At 38.2% G+C, this 16,409-nt stretch overlaps 1 protein-coding gene across 7 annotated transcripts in view; it reads left to right on the forward strand.

Annotated features, from left to right (window-relative positions):
- Creb5 (cAMP responsive element binding protein 5) overlaps nucleotides 1-16,409 on the forward strand; it is a 401,653-nt gene that overhangs the window by 70,952 nt on the left and 314,292 nt on the right. For 6 of the 7 annotated variants that reach the window (XM_015490176.2, XM_048786389.1, XM_048786388.1 and 3 more), the window contains 2 exons: nucleotides 2,598-2,669; nucleotides 8,747-8,840. In XM_015490176.2, the coding sequence (XP_015345662.2) occupies nucleotides 2,616-2,669; nucleotides 8,747-8,840 (148 nt within the window). In that variant the 5' untranslated portion in view covers nucleotides 2,598-2,615. The remainder of the gene's footprint in view (nucleotides 1-2,597; nucleotides 2,670-8,746; nucleotides 8,841-16,409) is intronic. The other variant, XM_048786391.1, reaches the window with a different exon arrangement.

A 16,409-nucleotide genomic window follows, 5' to 3' on the forward strand; every position in this document is an offset into this window, starting at 1 on the left:
CAACCATGCAGTGAGACTCAAGAACAAGAGACCTGAAGATTAATGTCTTATAAAGGAGGGGATATTGAGGCATGAAGCAGTTAAATGATCTGGCAGCACTCAAGCTGATAGACAGGAAGGTTCCAGGAAAGCATTTTTAAAATTTTACTAGAAAAACAGATATGTTTATTTAGAGTATAACCCAGTTACTCTGTTTATTCTACCTTTGGTCAAAATCATTTTATCAACTTTAAAGTCACTCTTTGAGACTCAGAAGGAAGTTGTCAGTGTTTGGGGAGGAGGAAGGCTCTGTGATCAGTGATGGCAAGAAGAAATGAATAATGAGACATGAGAAGTTGATTTAATTGCTTGTGACTTTCCTCACACAAGGGCAGGCAGAAAGATCCCAAAAGTATCTGTGGTTTTTCTTCTTTCTTTTTTTTTGCATATAAATCAGCAGGGTGACTCTGTAAAGATTTATCATATATGTTATGTAGAACTAGAGCACAAGAGTTGGAAGGGTGCAGATACTAAAAAATGATACATATCTAAGGAGATGGAAATGCCAATTACCCTCATTTGATCATTGCAATTTGCATATGTGCTATTGAATCATCACACTGTACCCCATTCATATACACAATTATTATATGTCACAATTTTTAAATTAAAAAATGACTCCTTTCAATAAGCAACACATATGTATGTATAGAATACAGCAAAAGAACTTATATAATAACGCTTGATACAGGAAATCTGTAAAATTATGGATATTACTATCTTAGTCGGCACCCTTAGGAAGCCTTTCCAAACGAAGAGTGAAAAGGACATTGCTCTGTGAAAACTGCATGGGGGTGAGGAAGCATGGTTTAAAGGGTTTACATTTTTAAATTTTTAAATATCTTTCTAAAAGTGTTACCTAAGGCAAGTCTTCTCTCTTTGTGTTTTAGAAAAGTAAAAGTATGCACATATTTTCCTAAAGAATACACATCAAATACGGTAGTGTTTGGTGGAAGAAACACTACTGTATATATATAGATATAAGCAGAGCTTATATTTTATATATAGATATAAGCAGAGCTCCTTATTCCAAGGGTAAAGGGACTTTGGGAGTCCCTTTGGAATCACTCACAAATAGCATTTATTTTTATTTTTTATTTAAAAATTATTATTATTAATTATTTGGTACTGGAGATTTAACCCCAGGGACATTTTACCAATAAGTTATATCTCCAGCCCTTTTTGTTTTTTATTTTATTTTAAGATGGGGTCTCACTAAGTTGCTTAGGGCCTCAGCTAAGTCACTGAGACTGGTCTTGAACTTGTGATCCTCTTGTCTCAGGCTCCTGAGCTGCTGGGATTACAGGCATGCACCACTGAGCCTAGCTTTTTTTTGAGACAGGGTCTTTCTAAGTTGCCCAGGCTGATCTTGAACTTGTAGTCCCCCTGCCTCAGCTTCATGAATAGCTGGTATTATAAGTATGTACCACTGCAAAAGTAGCATTTTAAAAATTCAAATTGCTTCCTGTGCACAAAGTAAAAGCAATAGGTTCTAATTTAGTAATAGACAATATACCACTAACTGCCCATGTAACTTATGTACACTTAACTCTAAAATTGGTTAAAAAAACAGAAAACTACTCAAATTGTGTAACAAATTTGTGTACTACGTCCTGTGAAATTTTTTTTTTTTGAAAATTATGTTGCTTTGTGGATTGTTAACCACAAAAACCCATACATATATACTGTGCTGCCTTTGGGGAGGATTTGCAAAAGTAATTTTGACTATACTGAATTTTTGCCTAAAGAAAACACTTAGGACTGAAAATTTACCTAAGAAAAGATCATAGTATTGTTTAATGTATTTTGGATTATAAGATTTTTCTCCTTAAAATTACTTCATTCCAGCTTATTTATCTAGATCAGTAAGTCAGCAGATTCAGTCCTGTATTATTTTCAAATCAGCTTATAAAACAAAATTATCAAAATATCTGGGGTACCTTTGCTGACTTCTATTTACTTCTCTTTCCTTACAATATGGGTAATTTCTGCTGAGGCTTCATCAGACACCTGAGCTGAAAGGGAATTTGGGACCATGACTCACCAGCAGAATAATCTGATACACTGATTCCAGGGTTACTTTTGCAACACTGCAGCTTGCTGGGGTCATCACGGGTATCACTTAACATGCTGTTTAGGGTTGGCCCTCCTCACACTGAGGACTGATTACCAAGGGGGCTGTCATATCTCCTGCTGTCCTAAGTAGTCAGTCCCAGAAACATTCAGCAGGGCTGAGTCAGCCTTTTGCCTCAGAATCTTCCTGTGCTGTTGGGTCTTACCTGGTGGTAACTCCCACAGGTAGTTTTCCAGAGGCAGGATTTTGGCTGTGACATCTTGATGGCATTTTTTTCCATTATGTACTTAGGAAGGCACGGAGCCAAGGAACTCCAGCAAAGCAGGACCTGAGTTCATTCATGTCAGTGTTTGCCTCCTTGAATTTGGGAATCGGGTGCAGAAAAGGGGCTCTGAGCGACTGTCTTTCTCATGAGTCTCAGGCAGAAGCAGGAGATATTCATGAATTTCTGTTTTCCTTCCTCCCTCTCCCTCTGACCCTTCAGATTTATGAGGAATCCAAGATGAATTTGGAGCAGGAGAGGCCGTTTGTCTGCAGTGCCCCAGGCTGCTCCCAGGTGAGTGTGCAGATCCTCAGTGCTCCCTCCAGCTCGCAGCAAATGCACCCGCCCTCCGACAGGAAAGCTCTCACTGGGCGACCATGCCTGCCCTGAGCTTTCCTTCTTTACCAAGATACTGTCAAAGTCTGCCTCTCCTCCTCATCCTCATCATCTTCACCCTCACTATATTCCTCTTTGAATAGTTAAAATACTCCTCTCTTACCTCTGAAGTACAGTGGTGTTGAACATTTCCGCCCATCACATCCCCCTAGAGGTGAAACCAGATGCATCCTGCCCATTAGATATGAAGGGCTGTCATTTCAGAAAGGGAAAAGGAAGTGCTTACTTTTCCAGAAGCCACTTGAATACTATCTGGGCCTCTGGATGACTAGTGAAATGCTTTACTATCATAGCTTAAATTCTGTTTTGTTTTATTACCCCCTTTGAGTCAAAGAAACCCTCTCTAACTTTACTTTTTAGCACCTATGGTTTCCCTATGTATCTAAATCTCAAGAAGGAAAGACTCCTGCTGTACTGGGTGGAATCTCTCAGCTTCTGAGGACTCTCATCAAGTAGAAATGGTGTGGGGATCCGATGAGATGCTACCTAGGGATTATCATAGGGCCTGTATACAATAAGTGCTCAGTTAACACCCTGTCTCCTTACCACGACTGCTGCTAGGATTATTATACTGCAACCTGCCTTTTTGAAAGAAATTAGAAATGTCCATCACCTAAGGTCAGAGTTTTCCATTTCTCTTTGGAACTTAGTAGTGACTTTTCCTACTTTTGACCCTTTGCATAGCTCCCAGTTCTAATCATTTCCATTTGTGGGAAATGATCACACTTGCTTGCTTCCCTACTGAGATCTTCATTTTATGGGATATAACACAAGTTTAAAACTCAAAGCATAGGCATCTTCCTAATGTGGTAATTAGTCACACCCTTTCCCTAAACTGGACCCAAGCTGCTCTCCCTGCCTGTCTGGTTGGTGGGGTTGGCAGTACCGGGCAGAGCAGTGCCTAGGAGAGCTGTTGAGGACCATCGTTATTTATGTCCCCAGGGAATATGTGGAGATTTTGGGGAGCCTTCCAAAGGGAAGAAGCCAGAGAAACACAAAAATGTTTCCGGTGTTAAGAGTTGGTGTTGTCAGCCGTGAACTGAGCAACCAGAGTCCCGTGCTCCAGTCCTGGAAGTTTCACCAGGGGATTTTGTGCCAATGTGTATTTCCGAAGTGTAAATAAGGAAAGCATTAGAGAAAATTATTTTGAAGCAAACTGGTTTTGAAGGTCATTCTTAAGTAGGAAGCACTAGGAAAACACAGATAGGTTGATAAGTAACTGGAGAAAATCCTGCTAGACCAGGACTCTCCATGGTGAGTGCAAAATATCATCTTACTAACCAGGTAAAAACCTGATCCCCTAACTGAGGTGAAACTGATTCTCAGCATTTTTTTTTTCCAAACCAGAAATCTTGATAGCCCAAGAGAATCAAATAATCTGAGCAGTTTCCTTTGCTTTGAGTGTGACAATGAGACATTAAGTTTCATTCAAGTTACTCAGCACATTTTTGTGGAGTTAGGAGGTGCCAGGCACTCTGGTTGACCTGGGGAAACAGCACTGCACAAGACAGTGTCCCTACCCTCACAGAGCTTCTAATCTACACATCAAATCTATAACCACATGATCTGATGACTCTATTTGCAGTTTTGAATAAAGACCATGGGCCACGAAGTATAAAGCAGGGGAACTGACTTTACCTGGGGAGGTAAATGGGAAGCTCTTTTAGGGAAAGGTATTTAATAGAAGGGGATCAACAGACACCTAGCAAAGGCAAAAAAGAGAATTGGGGGCAAGCTGGGATTCCTAGTAACGTCTAGGATTATGCATGACCACCTGATAATTAGACAAGTCAGGGAGAATAGAGCTACACATAAGTCCTTGAAGTATATGGCAGAATTTCCCAAGCATGGCACTGTTAATATTTAGGGGTGAATAATTTTTTGATGTGGGGCTGTGCATCCCTGACCTGTATCCACCAGATCCCTGGTCACACTCCACCATTGTAACAACCCCAGACATTGAGACATTTTTGCCAGATGCCCCTTGGGGGCAGGGGCAAAGCTGCCCCTGCTTGAGAGTGACTGCGTATGGTTTGCATTTTGGGTTTAGCCTTGCTTTAAAAATTTTTTTTCTTTTTATCTTTCTGGCTTTAAACTCCCTTCTTTGAGTGGTCTACCTACTTCTAATCACTGCTGTCCCATTATTTTATGAATTACTCTATGCTACCTTTCCTCCTTTTGGGAGTCAGGCAGGGTATAAATAAATCAATGCCACAGATGTGTGGTCACTGGTGTCAGATGCTGCTAGAGCAGGGATAGTTAGAGAACCTGGCCGGGCTGTTGCATTTGGCAGATAGGTTGCCCAGTGCCGCCCGACCCGGGAGAAGAGAAAGGCGGAGGCCAGATGGAAGGATTAATGAGAGAGTGGGCGGTGAGGAAGCGGAGGTGGCAAACATAGAGGACTCTTTCAGGAGCACTAGGCAGTGACGGGAAGCAGTGTGATATAATGGTAGCCTGAGAGGGAGGTAGCTTTTTTAAAATTAAAGGATAGCCAAGCTGAATTTAGTCAAGGGCAAGAAACCAGCGAAAGAGGAGGAGGGGACATGCTGATTCCCCAGATCAGGGCCTACAGACACCCAAGTGGGAGTGGGCATGCTCCTTCCTTGAGCCAGGTGGAGATGAAGGAGAATCCATGAAGTCACATGCAAATCCTGGGAGGTGACAATAAAGTTTGAACTGGGTTCGTTTTAAAATTTAATTCGGGGGGCGGGGGGAGAAGGAGTTTCTGGGGACAGAACCCAGGGCAATGAATATGCTAGGCAAGCTCTAACATGGATCCACACCCCCAGCCCTTACATAGGCTCTGTGAATGACCTTGAACATCTTGGTGAAGGAGCAGGTCGTTTCCTTGAGCACACTGAGTAGACTGAGTAAAAACTTGGTCAAATGTGGGAAATAAGGATTTTACAGTTTCTTGATTTTAGATGACAATTCCAAACCTCCTTCTCACCTTGATGCATCTAAGACTCAATGTCCCCATTTACTGTGGAAGCATTTCTTTTTTCCTGACCAGCTCTCATAACAAGATGCCCATCTTTCAATTGAGGAGGACTTAGAGTTAAGAAAATATCATTGTCACCCAGTAGTTCCAAGTGTCTCCTGGTGGGATATTAGGAATTCCCAGTCAGGCTAATCTTTACCATCAGGACATTTACTTTAGGCACATTCCATGTCCTGGGAATCTGCAGGGAGGGAGTGCAGGCTGGGATTGGAAAAGGAGAAAGTGAATTATCAGGATTTGATTGTGGGAGAGGTGGAAGGATTTTTCTTCCCTTTTCTCCTTGGAAAGAAATTTGGCTTTATTAGGCATGGCCTGCGATACCTGTGAGATCTTTTAAGTTACAATCCTTAGACGGGAGGAGAGACACGTTTCTCTTGTTCTTTGAAATCTCATAGTCCATTGTTACTTTCACTCTCCCTTTGCCCTCTGCGTTAACCACATTTTGAGTAACTCTCAGCTCTGCATCTGTCGCAGACTGTACATTTTGATTATTTACAATTTGCTGCTATTTTCCTACCTGATTTTTAAAAATTACAGTTGTCTTATAGTGTCTCCTTTTGAAAGTAATGATAGTTAATATGAGCCAGTATGGGAATTATTAAGAAGTAGTCTAACATCCTAACATTAGGCTATTATTTTACAGAAAAAAATGTCTGGTCAATATGAAATGAGGGATATGAGCATGTTGATTATATATGTATGTGTATCATGAAAATTATGTTTTTGACAAGAAGACAAAAAAATTTAACCCCTGTCTCTAAGTCACATGTGGTAGTGTTGCATATTGAGTGCAATCATATATGATGTTATAAAGACGAGAGAAGAGATGAAACAGAGGCAAAGAACTATCATGTCACATAAAACAAACTTCTGCCTATTCAGAAATTGGCCTAATTGCCATGCATTTCCAATTCTGTGCTCTCCAATTTTTACTTATAATGAAAAGTAAATAATTGTTGTTTACACAAAGAACTACTTTTAGAATATTTCGTGGCATTCAGTCCAGGGAATTCCCTTGTTCTCATGAATACAAATCTATAGTCTTTGAAATTGAAATGTATATTGTCAATCTTGAGGAACTAGGAAGTTCTGAATGGATTTTTAAAAAAAATGTCAAAAAATGGAAATGTTCAGCAGAATTGTCTTTTCTTGTATTTTTATTTGATTTTGATAAAGCAGATACTCTGTTAAGTTTAATTATTACAACATATCAATCTAAGTCAGGATAGGCTAGGATCTGTTACAATAACAAAATCACCCCAAAGCTTCTATGGCTTAAAACATAAAAAACTCATTTCTATTATAGATTAGCAGGAAGCGCTTCAAAATTGTTTAGAATTCAGAAATGTTTTTCATAATTCTTCAGAGATTTAGGATTTTTGAGTGACTACTATTTCCAGTATTGCAAGTCACCATGATACACCATTAAAAAGATGAGGGGAATAACAGAGGATCTTACACCAGTAATTCCATGCTTGCCTCTGAGTGACAGGTCACTTTCATTCATGACTAAATGTGCAGGGCTAGTCACATGACTCCATCCAACAGAATAGGGCCAGAAAATCTAGTCCCACCTCAAGACCAGAAATCAGATAGCCAAAAATATTTGGAAGCAGCATTTTTTGAGAGGGTTAAATCACAGTTTTTGGGTTCTTTTTAGTTATACATGATAGTAGAGTATATTTTGACATAGTTATATAAACATGGAGTATATCTTATCCTAATTAGGATCCCCGTCTTGTGTATGTACATGATGTGGTTATTCACTGTTGGGAGCAGCATTATTGATAATGATAATATCATTCCCTGAAAATTAAAAATAAATAAGCATTTACTATGCAGAGAATAGGATACTAAAAATAAGCTGTCATGTTACTATAAAATTGTATGTCTACTTATAAAAAACAGATAATGGATGGATCAGGGCTTCATAAACAGAAACATACTATACAGATGTCACGGTGTACATTTGTAGTATATATGTCAAGCATGGCATATAATTCTTTCCCAAAGTCTGACATGAATCAAAATTCTTTTCTATGTCATGCATTTCTCCTACTTTGGGTTAATCTATAGATAAATGTCTAGCATACTTGTCATGCCTTAGACTTAATTTTACACTATTATGTAAAACAGTAACCACTACAGAAAAGTTCCATATGGTTTTGCAAAATTCCAGTTCCTCACAGATCTAAATCCAGTTTCTTATTTTGGATATGGTCTTCTTATGTTTATAAGAAGAAATGGGAAATTTTTAATTTTTTCATGCTGCCATTAGTAGTTAATTTTTTGTGAACATAATAAACATTAATTTAAATGCTATTTCTTTTTAAAAAGAAAGCTGCCAGCATCAGGCAGATATTAGGGCATGGCACATTTTTGAAATATATGTATATATAATCATGTAATGATTTTATATATATATATATATATATATATATATATATAATTATACATATATATAATTTTAATTTACCTCTTTCTGTTTTATCCTTTAGTAAAACACAAAATTTTAAAGCCTACCCTCAGATGAAATCTTCTAGTTCCTAAAGAAAAATATAATGTACTAATTAGTCAGTGCAGTTGGTTAGATCCAGGGAATAGAAGTAGAGGCCTTTTAAAAAGTTCCCAGGGAAGGTGTGGGGACTCAGAGAATGACTGATAGCAAAGATCTCTTATTCATTATCAGCACTCAGCCAGATTCTGCAATATAGTTAACTCTTTGGTAAACTAATGGAAATCATGATGCATACATATATTTGAGTATAAATGAAAGAAATATCTCAGCACATTTGCTTGCTTAGAATAGTTTGTAACTTTACTCATGCTTTCATACTTTTTTTCAGAACTGATTGTTTTGCTTTTGCAAGTCACATTCACAATGTTAAATAAATCTTTTTCTCTCTGATGACAAATATGTGCTACAAAACTGACTATCTCTCCTTTCCATTCCTTTTTTCTATTTGTGCCACAGCGCTTCCCAACAGAGGACCATCTGATGATTCATAGGCACAAGCATGAGATGACTTTGAAGTTTCCCTCAATAAAAACAGACAATATGTTATCAGGTAAGGGGCCATCAGCAAAGAAGATTTGGATGATTAGATCAGTTCCATACAAGAATTTTATTCTCCTTTGGGTGAGCTGATTACCCCTGGCCCATTCTGTACTTTGAAAATATACATGTCTGAGGTAGAGCAGAAATGCAATCAGCTAATGTAGTGTTCACTCAAATAATTGAAGAGCTGAGGCTTCTCATTTTCTGGAATGTGAAATACTTATCACTGTGAAACTTAGTTCCATGTAAGTTTTTCTTTTTCTTTTTCTTTTTTTTAAATCATATACCTCCAATCATGCAACCAGTATTAATTAGGCTTTGGTAGTGCACACAGTACTGTTCTGAGTGCCTTGGAAGATGCACAGATTGATATATTTCCTATCCTCAAGGACATCATGATAGAGCATGCATGTGAAAACTTAGCTAAAATGAAGGATCATACACAATATATCAGACTAGTATTGTTAAGAGAAAAACGCTGTGCAGCTTTAGTGGAAGGAGCTCTTTTTAGGCTGAGGTGGTCAGTGAAGCTTTCCATAGGAAACAGTACCTGCTTTGAAGTGGGAGATTAAATGAGATAATACCTGGAAACACAGCAAGTGCTCAGCAAAAGTGAGCAGAAATAAATAATGCAAATAATTACTTTAGGCCATTCCTTCCCATTTTGGGTGGCAGGGCCACTCAGGAATAGGAGTGAGGAACCTGAACTCTAGCCTGGATTCTGTCTCATTTGGCTATATGATCTTGAGCAAGTAGTTGAACTTTTCTGAACCTTGGTTTCTTTCCCCCTAAAATGGGAACAATTGCATCTGCCCAGGCTTATTGTGAAGATCCAGCCGAAAAATTCCAGAGAAAATGTTTCATAAACCCTGGCAAGGGAGTCACATAATCTCCTGTGACCCTTCTCAGGATAGAAATATGTCATCTGAACCCTGGACTTGCTGGCATCATGAAAGATATAACACATCTATGAACATGTTTTAATTGGTATCAGCAGAGAAACCAACTGCTCTGGCAGACCTGGCTCATATATTTAGTGTTTCTATGGCACTTTCATTTTCCAAGTATTTTATCATCTCAGTTATTTGTAAATCTTCGGAGAGTCGTCAGACAGGTTATTACCAGGAAGCACTCAAGGAGTGGAGCAGCTTTTCTGGGCTCACTGAACAGGGCAGGGTTTAGGGTCCTTGATCCCTGATGTGAACTCTGTGATGGTACCAGTTTAGACATAAGTTCAGATACTCCCAGTGTCAGAGCTGTCCACACAGCTTCCAGACCTGTCGGTGATAGTAGTACAGATGTGCTGTGATTTGGAAAACCATAGAGCTTCCCTGCCCCTCTCCTCCCTCTCTCTCAGCCCCTCTATGTTTTGTTTTGAGTGAGTTGGTTCTTGGGGGATAGCTTCAACTTTCCCTACAAAGGGGCAGAAACTCCAATTTGTAAGAGTTATAATAGCCTAGAAAGGTTAGGGAACATGGCCTGGCCTTTAGCTTTCAGCATTTATGATGTTCTATGGAGTCACACAGAGTATGACTTCATACTCATGTACATATGCAAGTAGCAAGGCTGTAGACTGTGCAGTTCCCAATTTTTAAAATGTTAAATTCTTCCTATATTTTCCCCATATTGAATCCCTGAAAGAGACTGCCTGATGGTAGAGGATTTGGAGGTGAATATCAGGGAGTGGCAGGTGTGTAGGGAGATCTCTGCTTTAGTGGTAGGTACCAGTGTAGTGTCTTTCAGGCAGGCTGCTAACTGGTCCTACAAGGAATGCCACCTAATGATCCAAGAAAAAGCAGACAAAGATATGTGAACAATCGCATGAAGCATTCTTCTATATATTGCCTAAAATAGGAAATAGGGTTTTGATTAATCTCTTGCAGCCTTTCAATATTTTTTACCATATCCTTATTAGTTTGTGTGGCTGTTGCTGCCAATCATGGGCAGTGTCAGGTGGAAAATCATGGGAAGAAAAGTAACTTTAATTTTCACAATGTCAAATTTAAAATGAGAAAATGAAGGGATAAATAAACATGAGGAAAAAAACAGTAAGAATAATGTAGTGGTTTATTTTCTTTTGCTTTTTCAAGTTTGCTGTTGGAGTGGTATGAGACCATTTCATACTCCAAATGAAATCGAGTACTAAATTTGAAAACTTGCTGCTCACTTTGCATGTTCGTCATCTCATAGGGATTTTCTTACTAGAAGGGAATGCAAAAATATTCAGTTCGGCTCCATTTCCTTGCACTTGGAGAAGTGAAGTCTACTCTGTGTAATATACTGGTGGTGTCCACACTGAGTTATAATAGACTGTCTACTGGGTGTTTTACTTTGCTATTTTTCCCTAGGAAATACTTCAGTGTTTACTTATCTCAAACTTCATTTTTCGTAATGATAGTTTTAACATACTAGTTTGTCATTGCAAATTTGACCGTCGGGTTTATTTGTATCTATTTTGAATTTCAATTTATCAAAAACTTTGGAGTCTACTTTTATTAAAAACATATTCATTAAAATGTATTTACTTCCAGCCCTGTCTTGTGAATAGATGAGTGAAAACGAATGGTTTTATATAGCTTAAAATGTAAAATCAAGAATAAAACTCAAACCTCAAATGAACAGCACAGCAAAACTCTAAAGTCCCTCTTGGACCATATTTTTCCCAAGCAATACTCAATTACATAAAATTGCATTTCAGATGAATTGGGGTTTAGCATATGTTAAGAAGATAAAATGTAGTAGGCGTATTTATGGCTACTACATTTGCCATTTTGTTGACCTTCATTTTGAACATCACTTTATCTTTCATTAGTTACAAGTGTCGCAGTTAGTGATGGTGTTAAAATGTCATAGATATAGCATTCAAGAATAAGTTTCCAAGGCTGGATGTGTAGCTCAATGGTAGAGCATTTGCCTAGCATGCATGAGGCTCTGAATTAATTCTTAGCACTGCCCCCACTCAAAAGAAAGAAGAAGAAAGCAAAGAGAAGTTTCCAAAGATCTGAAATACTTTCATAGACTTATTGGAAGACCCATTTTACCATTTTATTTATTCCAAGTAGAGTTTGCTACTCAAAAATGACTATTACTGATCAGTAATAATTATCACAGGGTAGGCTAGTAAAAGCAGAAGTCATGATATTTTATCGAAATGAGTCTGTTCTTCTGGATAGACAATAAACAAACTTCTTATTCTAAAGGGACAGAGTAAGGACACAAATGGGGATGGTGGTGTTGAGTTCAGGAGGCAAAGGCTTGGACAACCCTTCCTACCTTGGTCCTATCCTTTTGAATTGGTCTGCGTGATACCGTGCCAGCATCCTGATATGATGGTTCTGTATCCTTCCTTTTAACTGTAGTTTAAAAACTTCTGATGAGAGGAAATGTCATGGTGAGCGAAGTTGAGCTCTTGGGGGTTTTAAGTGCCAAATTTGAAATAGGACTCTGAAGAGGACAATGTACTTCCTCACATAAGTTGCAAAATTACGAGCTATTACGTGACAGATCCATCAATTTGAAAACCATGGTCAAATTTTAGTATAGAAATAAAGATGATGGTGTTTGAGTTTATTTTAATGGTATAATAATTAGGTACACAGGAATTCCCAAATTTTGACTCACTTCCACTTTTTTTTTATAAACAGGGTCATTAGGTTTTATACAGGAAAACAAAAACAGAATGAGAATCTGTTTTTAGGTTAAGTACAGAATTTGTACCTAAACAAGCAAATTATATTCCAAATGAAAATGCAAATTGTAAAAAAAAAAAAAAAGATTGAAGCACACAGACCCTCTTTCTTATTTCTTGCCATACGTTTTGGGACCAGTGAGTTCCATCTTTCCTGTGGAGAGAGTGAGATGGGCATCCCTCAGGGTAGAGATATACATGATTGAGTGTGTGTGTGTGTGTGTGTGTGTGTGTGTGTGTGTGATTTAGAAGGTAATTGATTTCACTGCATGGGGAAAAAGATGAAGTTCAAAAGTGCTGAGGACTTTTCCCAAAAGGTAAAACCCAATCAACATCTCAGGTGGGAAGCCTAAGAAAGAGACGCATTGGACAAAGCCTTTAAATGCCTAATAATCCCACTCCCAGAGGTCATGGCCTGTTAATGTTGCAGGAAATGGGTCTGTCCTTGGAGGGAAGTTGGGGCAGGCACCAGCCCAGTAGCAGAGAGAGGAGCTGAAGTTGCGCCTCTATCACGTCTACATACTGTTTAACAAACATTTATTGAGAGCTCACAGAGGTCACCATGGGTGTACTGCACTGGACAAGATACCTAAGATCCCTCTTATCATGGAACACACAGTAGTAGAATGTGGAAGAATAATAAACAACCACAATACAACCCAGATAAGTGAATAAGGAGATGTTACTAGTGACACATGCCACGAAGATAAAGCTTGACAATGTGACAGCAAGTGGCCAGCAGGCCACCTCAAATCTGGTGATCAGGAAAATCTCTCTGCATTTGTGCAAAGATCTGATGTGCAGCACTAAAATCAGGGTTCCTTTGTCCCTGACTTCTGCATATAGTGAGATTGGATGGAGCAGCCCTGCAGGACAGATGTGGTACAGCTGGCTGTCTCTTAAGCTGGCATACACAGGAGAGTCCAAAGACTGTTTCTTCCTACCATTTTCCTTCCCAATTTCTCAGCACTTATCATCTGGTGCAAGTGATGATACCATCCTTCAGAGCCCAACTCTGTCCCCAGGCTAGGTCTAGAATCAGGGCCCATCTCTAGTTCCAGGCTCTAAAGCTAATTCTCACCATGGAGAAAGCGAGAACATGATTTAATGAAGTGGAGCATTTGTCTCCAAGAGACTGGTCATGATCACGTCAACAGCCCAAATCCATTGGTCATGGCCCTTTGCTACAAACCCTATTAATAATTCATGGGCATTTTAAGGGGGGAACCAGAGGGAAGGTGCCATATGTAACTCCAAATTCTTTTTAGAATCAACTGGGATATTTTTTTAAAAAGGGATTGAGGAAATAAATAATAAATATTACACACACTCTCTCTCAGACACACACACACACACACACACACACATACACACACACACACACACACACAGCCCATGAGCCCATGAGCCCATACTTACCTCCTCTTCTTGACAATTCCACTGACAGTAAAGGTATATAGTTACTTCCCAATGTTTAAATCATTTGCACCTTTATGGAACAGAGGGTGGTAGAGGTAGCTTGCACCAGAGGGCAGCATGATAACTGTAATGGCTGCCATTTATAGTTTTACCTTATGCCTGTAATTGTGCCCTGTACTTTACATACACATATTATTTAATCCTCAGCACATTTTTTTTCCATATGAGGAAGATGGAGAGAATTAGTAGTTTGTCCAAAGACCATATGTGTCTATGATTTTCTTACTATGTACTTAGATTTGTTGACGTACTAAGAACATATTTTGGTTTTTGATTTGTTTGGATTTAAATATATGAATATATTTTTATATACTTTTTAAAATTGTACTGGAGATTAAACCTGGGTCATGTTACCACTTAGCTACATCTCCAGTCCTTTTAATTTAAGTTACTTAGGTCCTTGTTGAGTTGTGAACAGCTTTTTCTTATATTATTCAATAGTCTTCAAATGGAGCAAACAGTCAAAAGTCTTTAGGAGGAGATTCTGACACATTAGCATTGCAAGAAAGAAAGAGTTATTTTCCAACCAGATTGCCTCATCTATTGTGGCTAATAGAATGCAGTTGGCTGTTGGCCTTTATGGGAGTTGTCCATTTCTTATCCATGTTTCTAACTGGTCAAGCAACATAGAATTTTGAACAATTCACCTGACTACATTGGAGGCCTTGCTTTGCAATATTTTTTTATATATGAAAAATTGGCCTACAGTCTCTATTGCACTTGAAAACTAGTCCCTCTTGACAAAGACTGTAGGAGAACTCAGGCAATTAGGAACTAAGAGGAAAACTTTAGCTTTAGCTTCTACTATTCAGGGCAGATCTTGCCTTGGGTCCCTTGGTTCACTTGGTGAGCATGATATCTTGGGTTATTAATCCTTACCAGCTCAGCCTCTCTAAAGTAAATTGAAATCCTGGCTTCATTGCTATTGGAGCATACCAGGTAGCTCATGGCTGACAGTAGGCCTGGATTACACGTGGGCATGTGCTACAGTAAATGCCCTTCTCTGTGCATTTTCTTTTCTTTTTTCTTTTCCTTCCTTCCTTCCTTCCTTCCTTTAACATTTTTAGTTGTAGATGGACACAGTACCTTTATTTTATTTTTTTATTTTTATGTGGTTCTGAGGATTGAACCCAGTGCCTCACACATGCTAGGCAAGTGCTCTTGCACTAAGCTATAGCCCCAGCCCGCCGTGCATTTTCTGATTGGCTCAAAAGTACTTGTAAGGATATTCAGCCCACCATTTCTCCATGTTCACAATAAATGGATTCCAGTTTACAATTTAAGAGTCTCTCTCTCTCTCTCTCTCTCTCTCTCTCTGTGTGTGTGCGTGTGTGTGTGTGTCAATCTCTCCACTGGATCACCTTAGCCAGGGTGGTTTTTAAGTACCACACAGCTATTGTTTAAAAGCATATCACCTTGGTTTGCCTCATGGGATAGATGCAAGGGAGTGGTGATATCAGATTTATTAAGGGAATCCCGTTGCTTCCTTTGTACATTCACACTCAATAAAAGGCAGATTTATCTCAAAGAAGAAGCCTTTCTAAAATTCTGTGGAATTCTCTAAATTTTTACTGATTAAGAGTACTTACAAAGGATTATGTGTTTAAAAATTCATCTAATATCAACTATCTTGCTTAGGAATTGATTAAAATTCAGATAGGAACTAAATATTTAAAATACTTCTTAAAAGGCATTTGCTAAAAATTTACAGAGATAAATATAACTTTAAAAACAATATAAAAGTACCTAAGATTTTTTTTTTAATTTAACATCAGTATTTTCTGAGAACAATAACTCTTAATAAATTTACTAAAGTTGTTCCAGTTCTTTTCACTATTGATTTGAGCCACTCTCTTGAGGAGTTCCATTTAACCATATTTTGTTGGTCAAAGCTGTGTCATGTAAATAATAAAAATGCCTTGAAACTATCCTGTAATTAGAATGGTCATGAACGCAAACTGGCCTTTATTATAATTGGTCTGAATTAGTGAGACTTTTGTACTATTTCTAGCCACTATTAATTAAATATCAAAAGACATAAAATTACTTGGCATAGTTCTGATACCATAGTTGAGACCATCAGACCAATAAGAAAGAAAATTTTGCTTAGAAAGTTAACATTGTTCTCTAGTATATGAAGGGGTTCCTTCCACCATGTCCCACCCCCAAATTGATGACTTGCTATCTAGCCTTTATTACTATGAGGAAAAGGAAACAGAAAATATAACTCAAATGTAGTTCTGAAACCAAATAAGTAGTGATTTTTTATTAAATGTAGAGTATATCAAACTTTTTTTTTTTAAATCAAGTTTCAGAATTTAGCCTCATGCTATACTACATTATAATAATCATACTTGCTGGGCTGAAGCAGTTGATAACTGAAAATTATTAACTTTCAGGCATAGTTTGAGA

Source organism: Marmota marmota, unplaced genomic scaffold (assembly GCF_001458135.2).
Source record: "Marmota marmota marmota unplaced genomic scaffold, marMar, whole genome shotgun sequence".
Taxonomy (NCBI): Eukaryota; Metazoa; Chordata; class Mammalia; order Rodentia; family Sciuridae; genus Marmota; species Marmota marmota.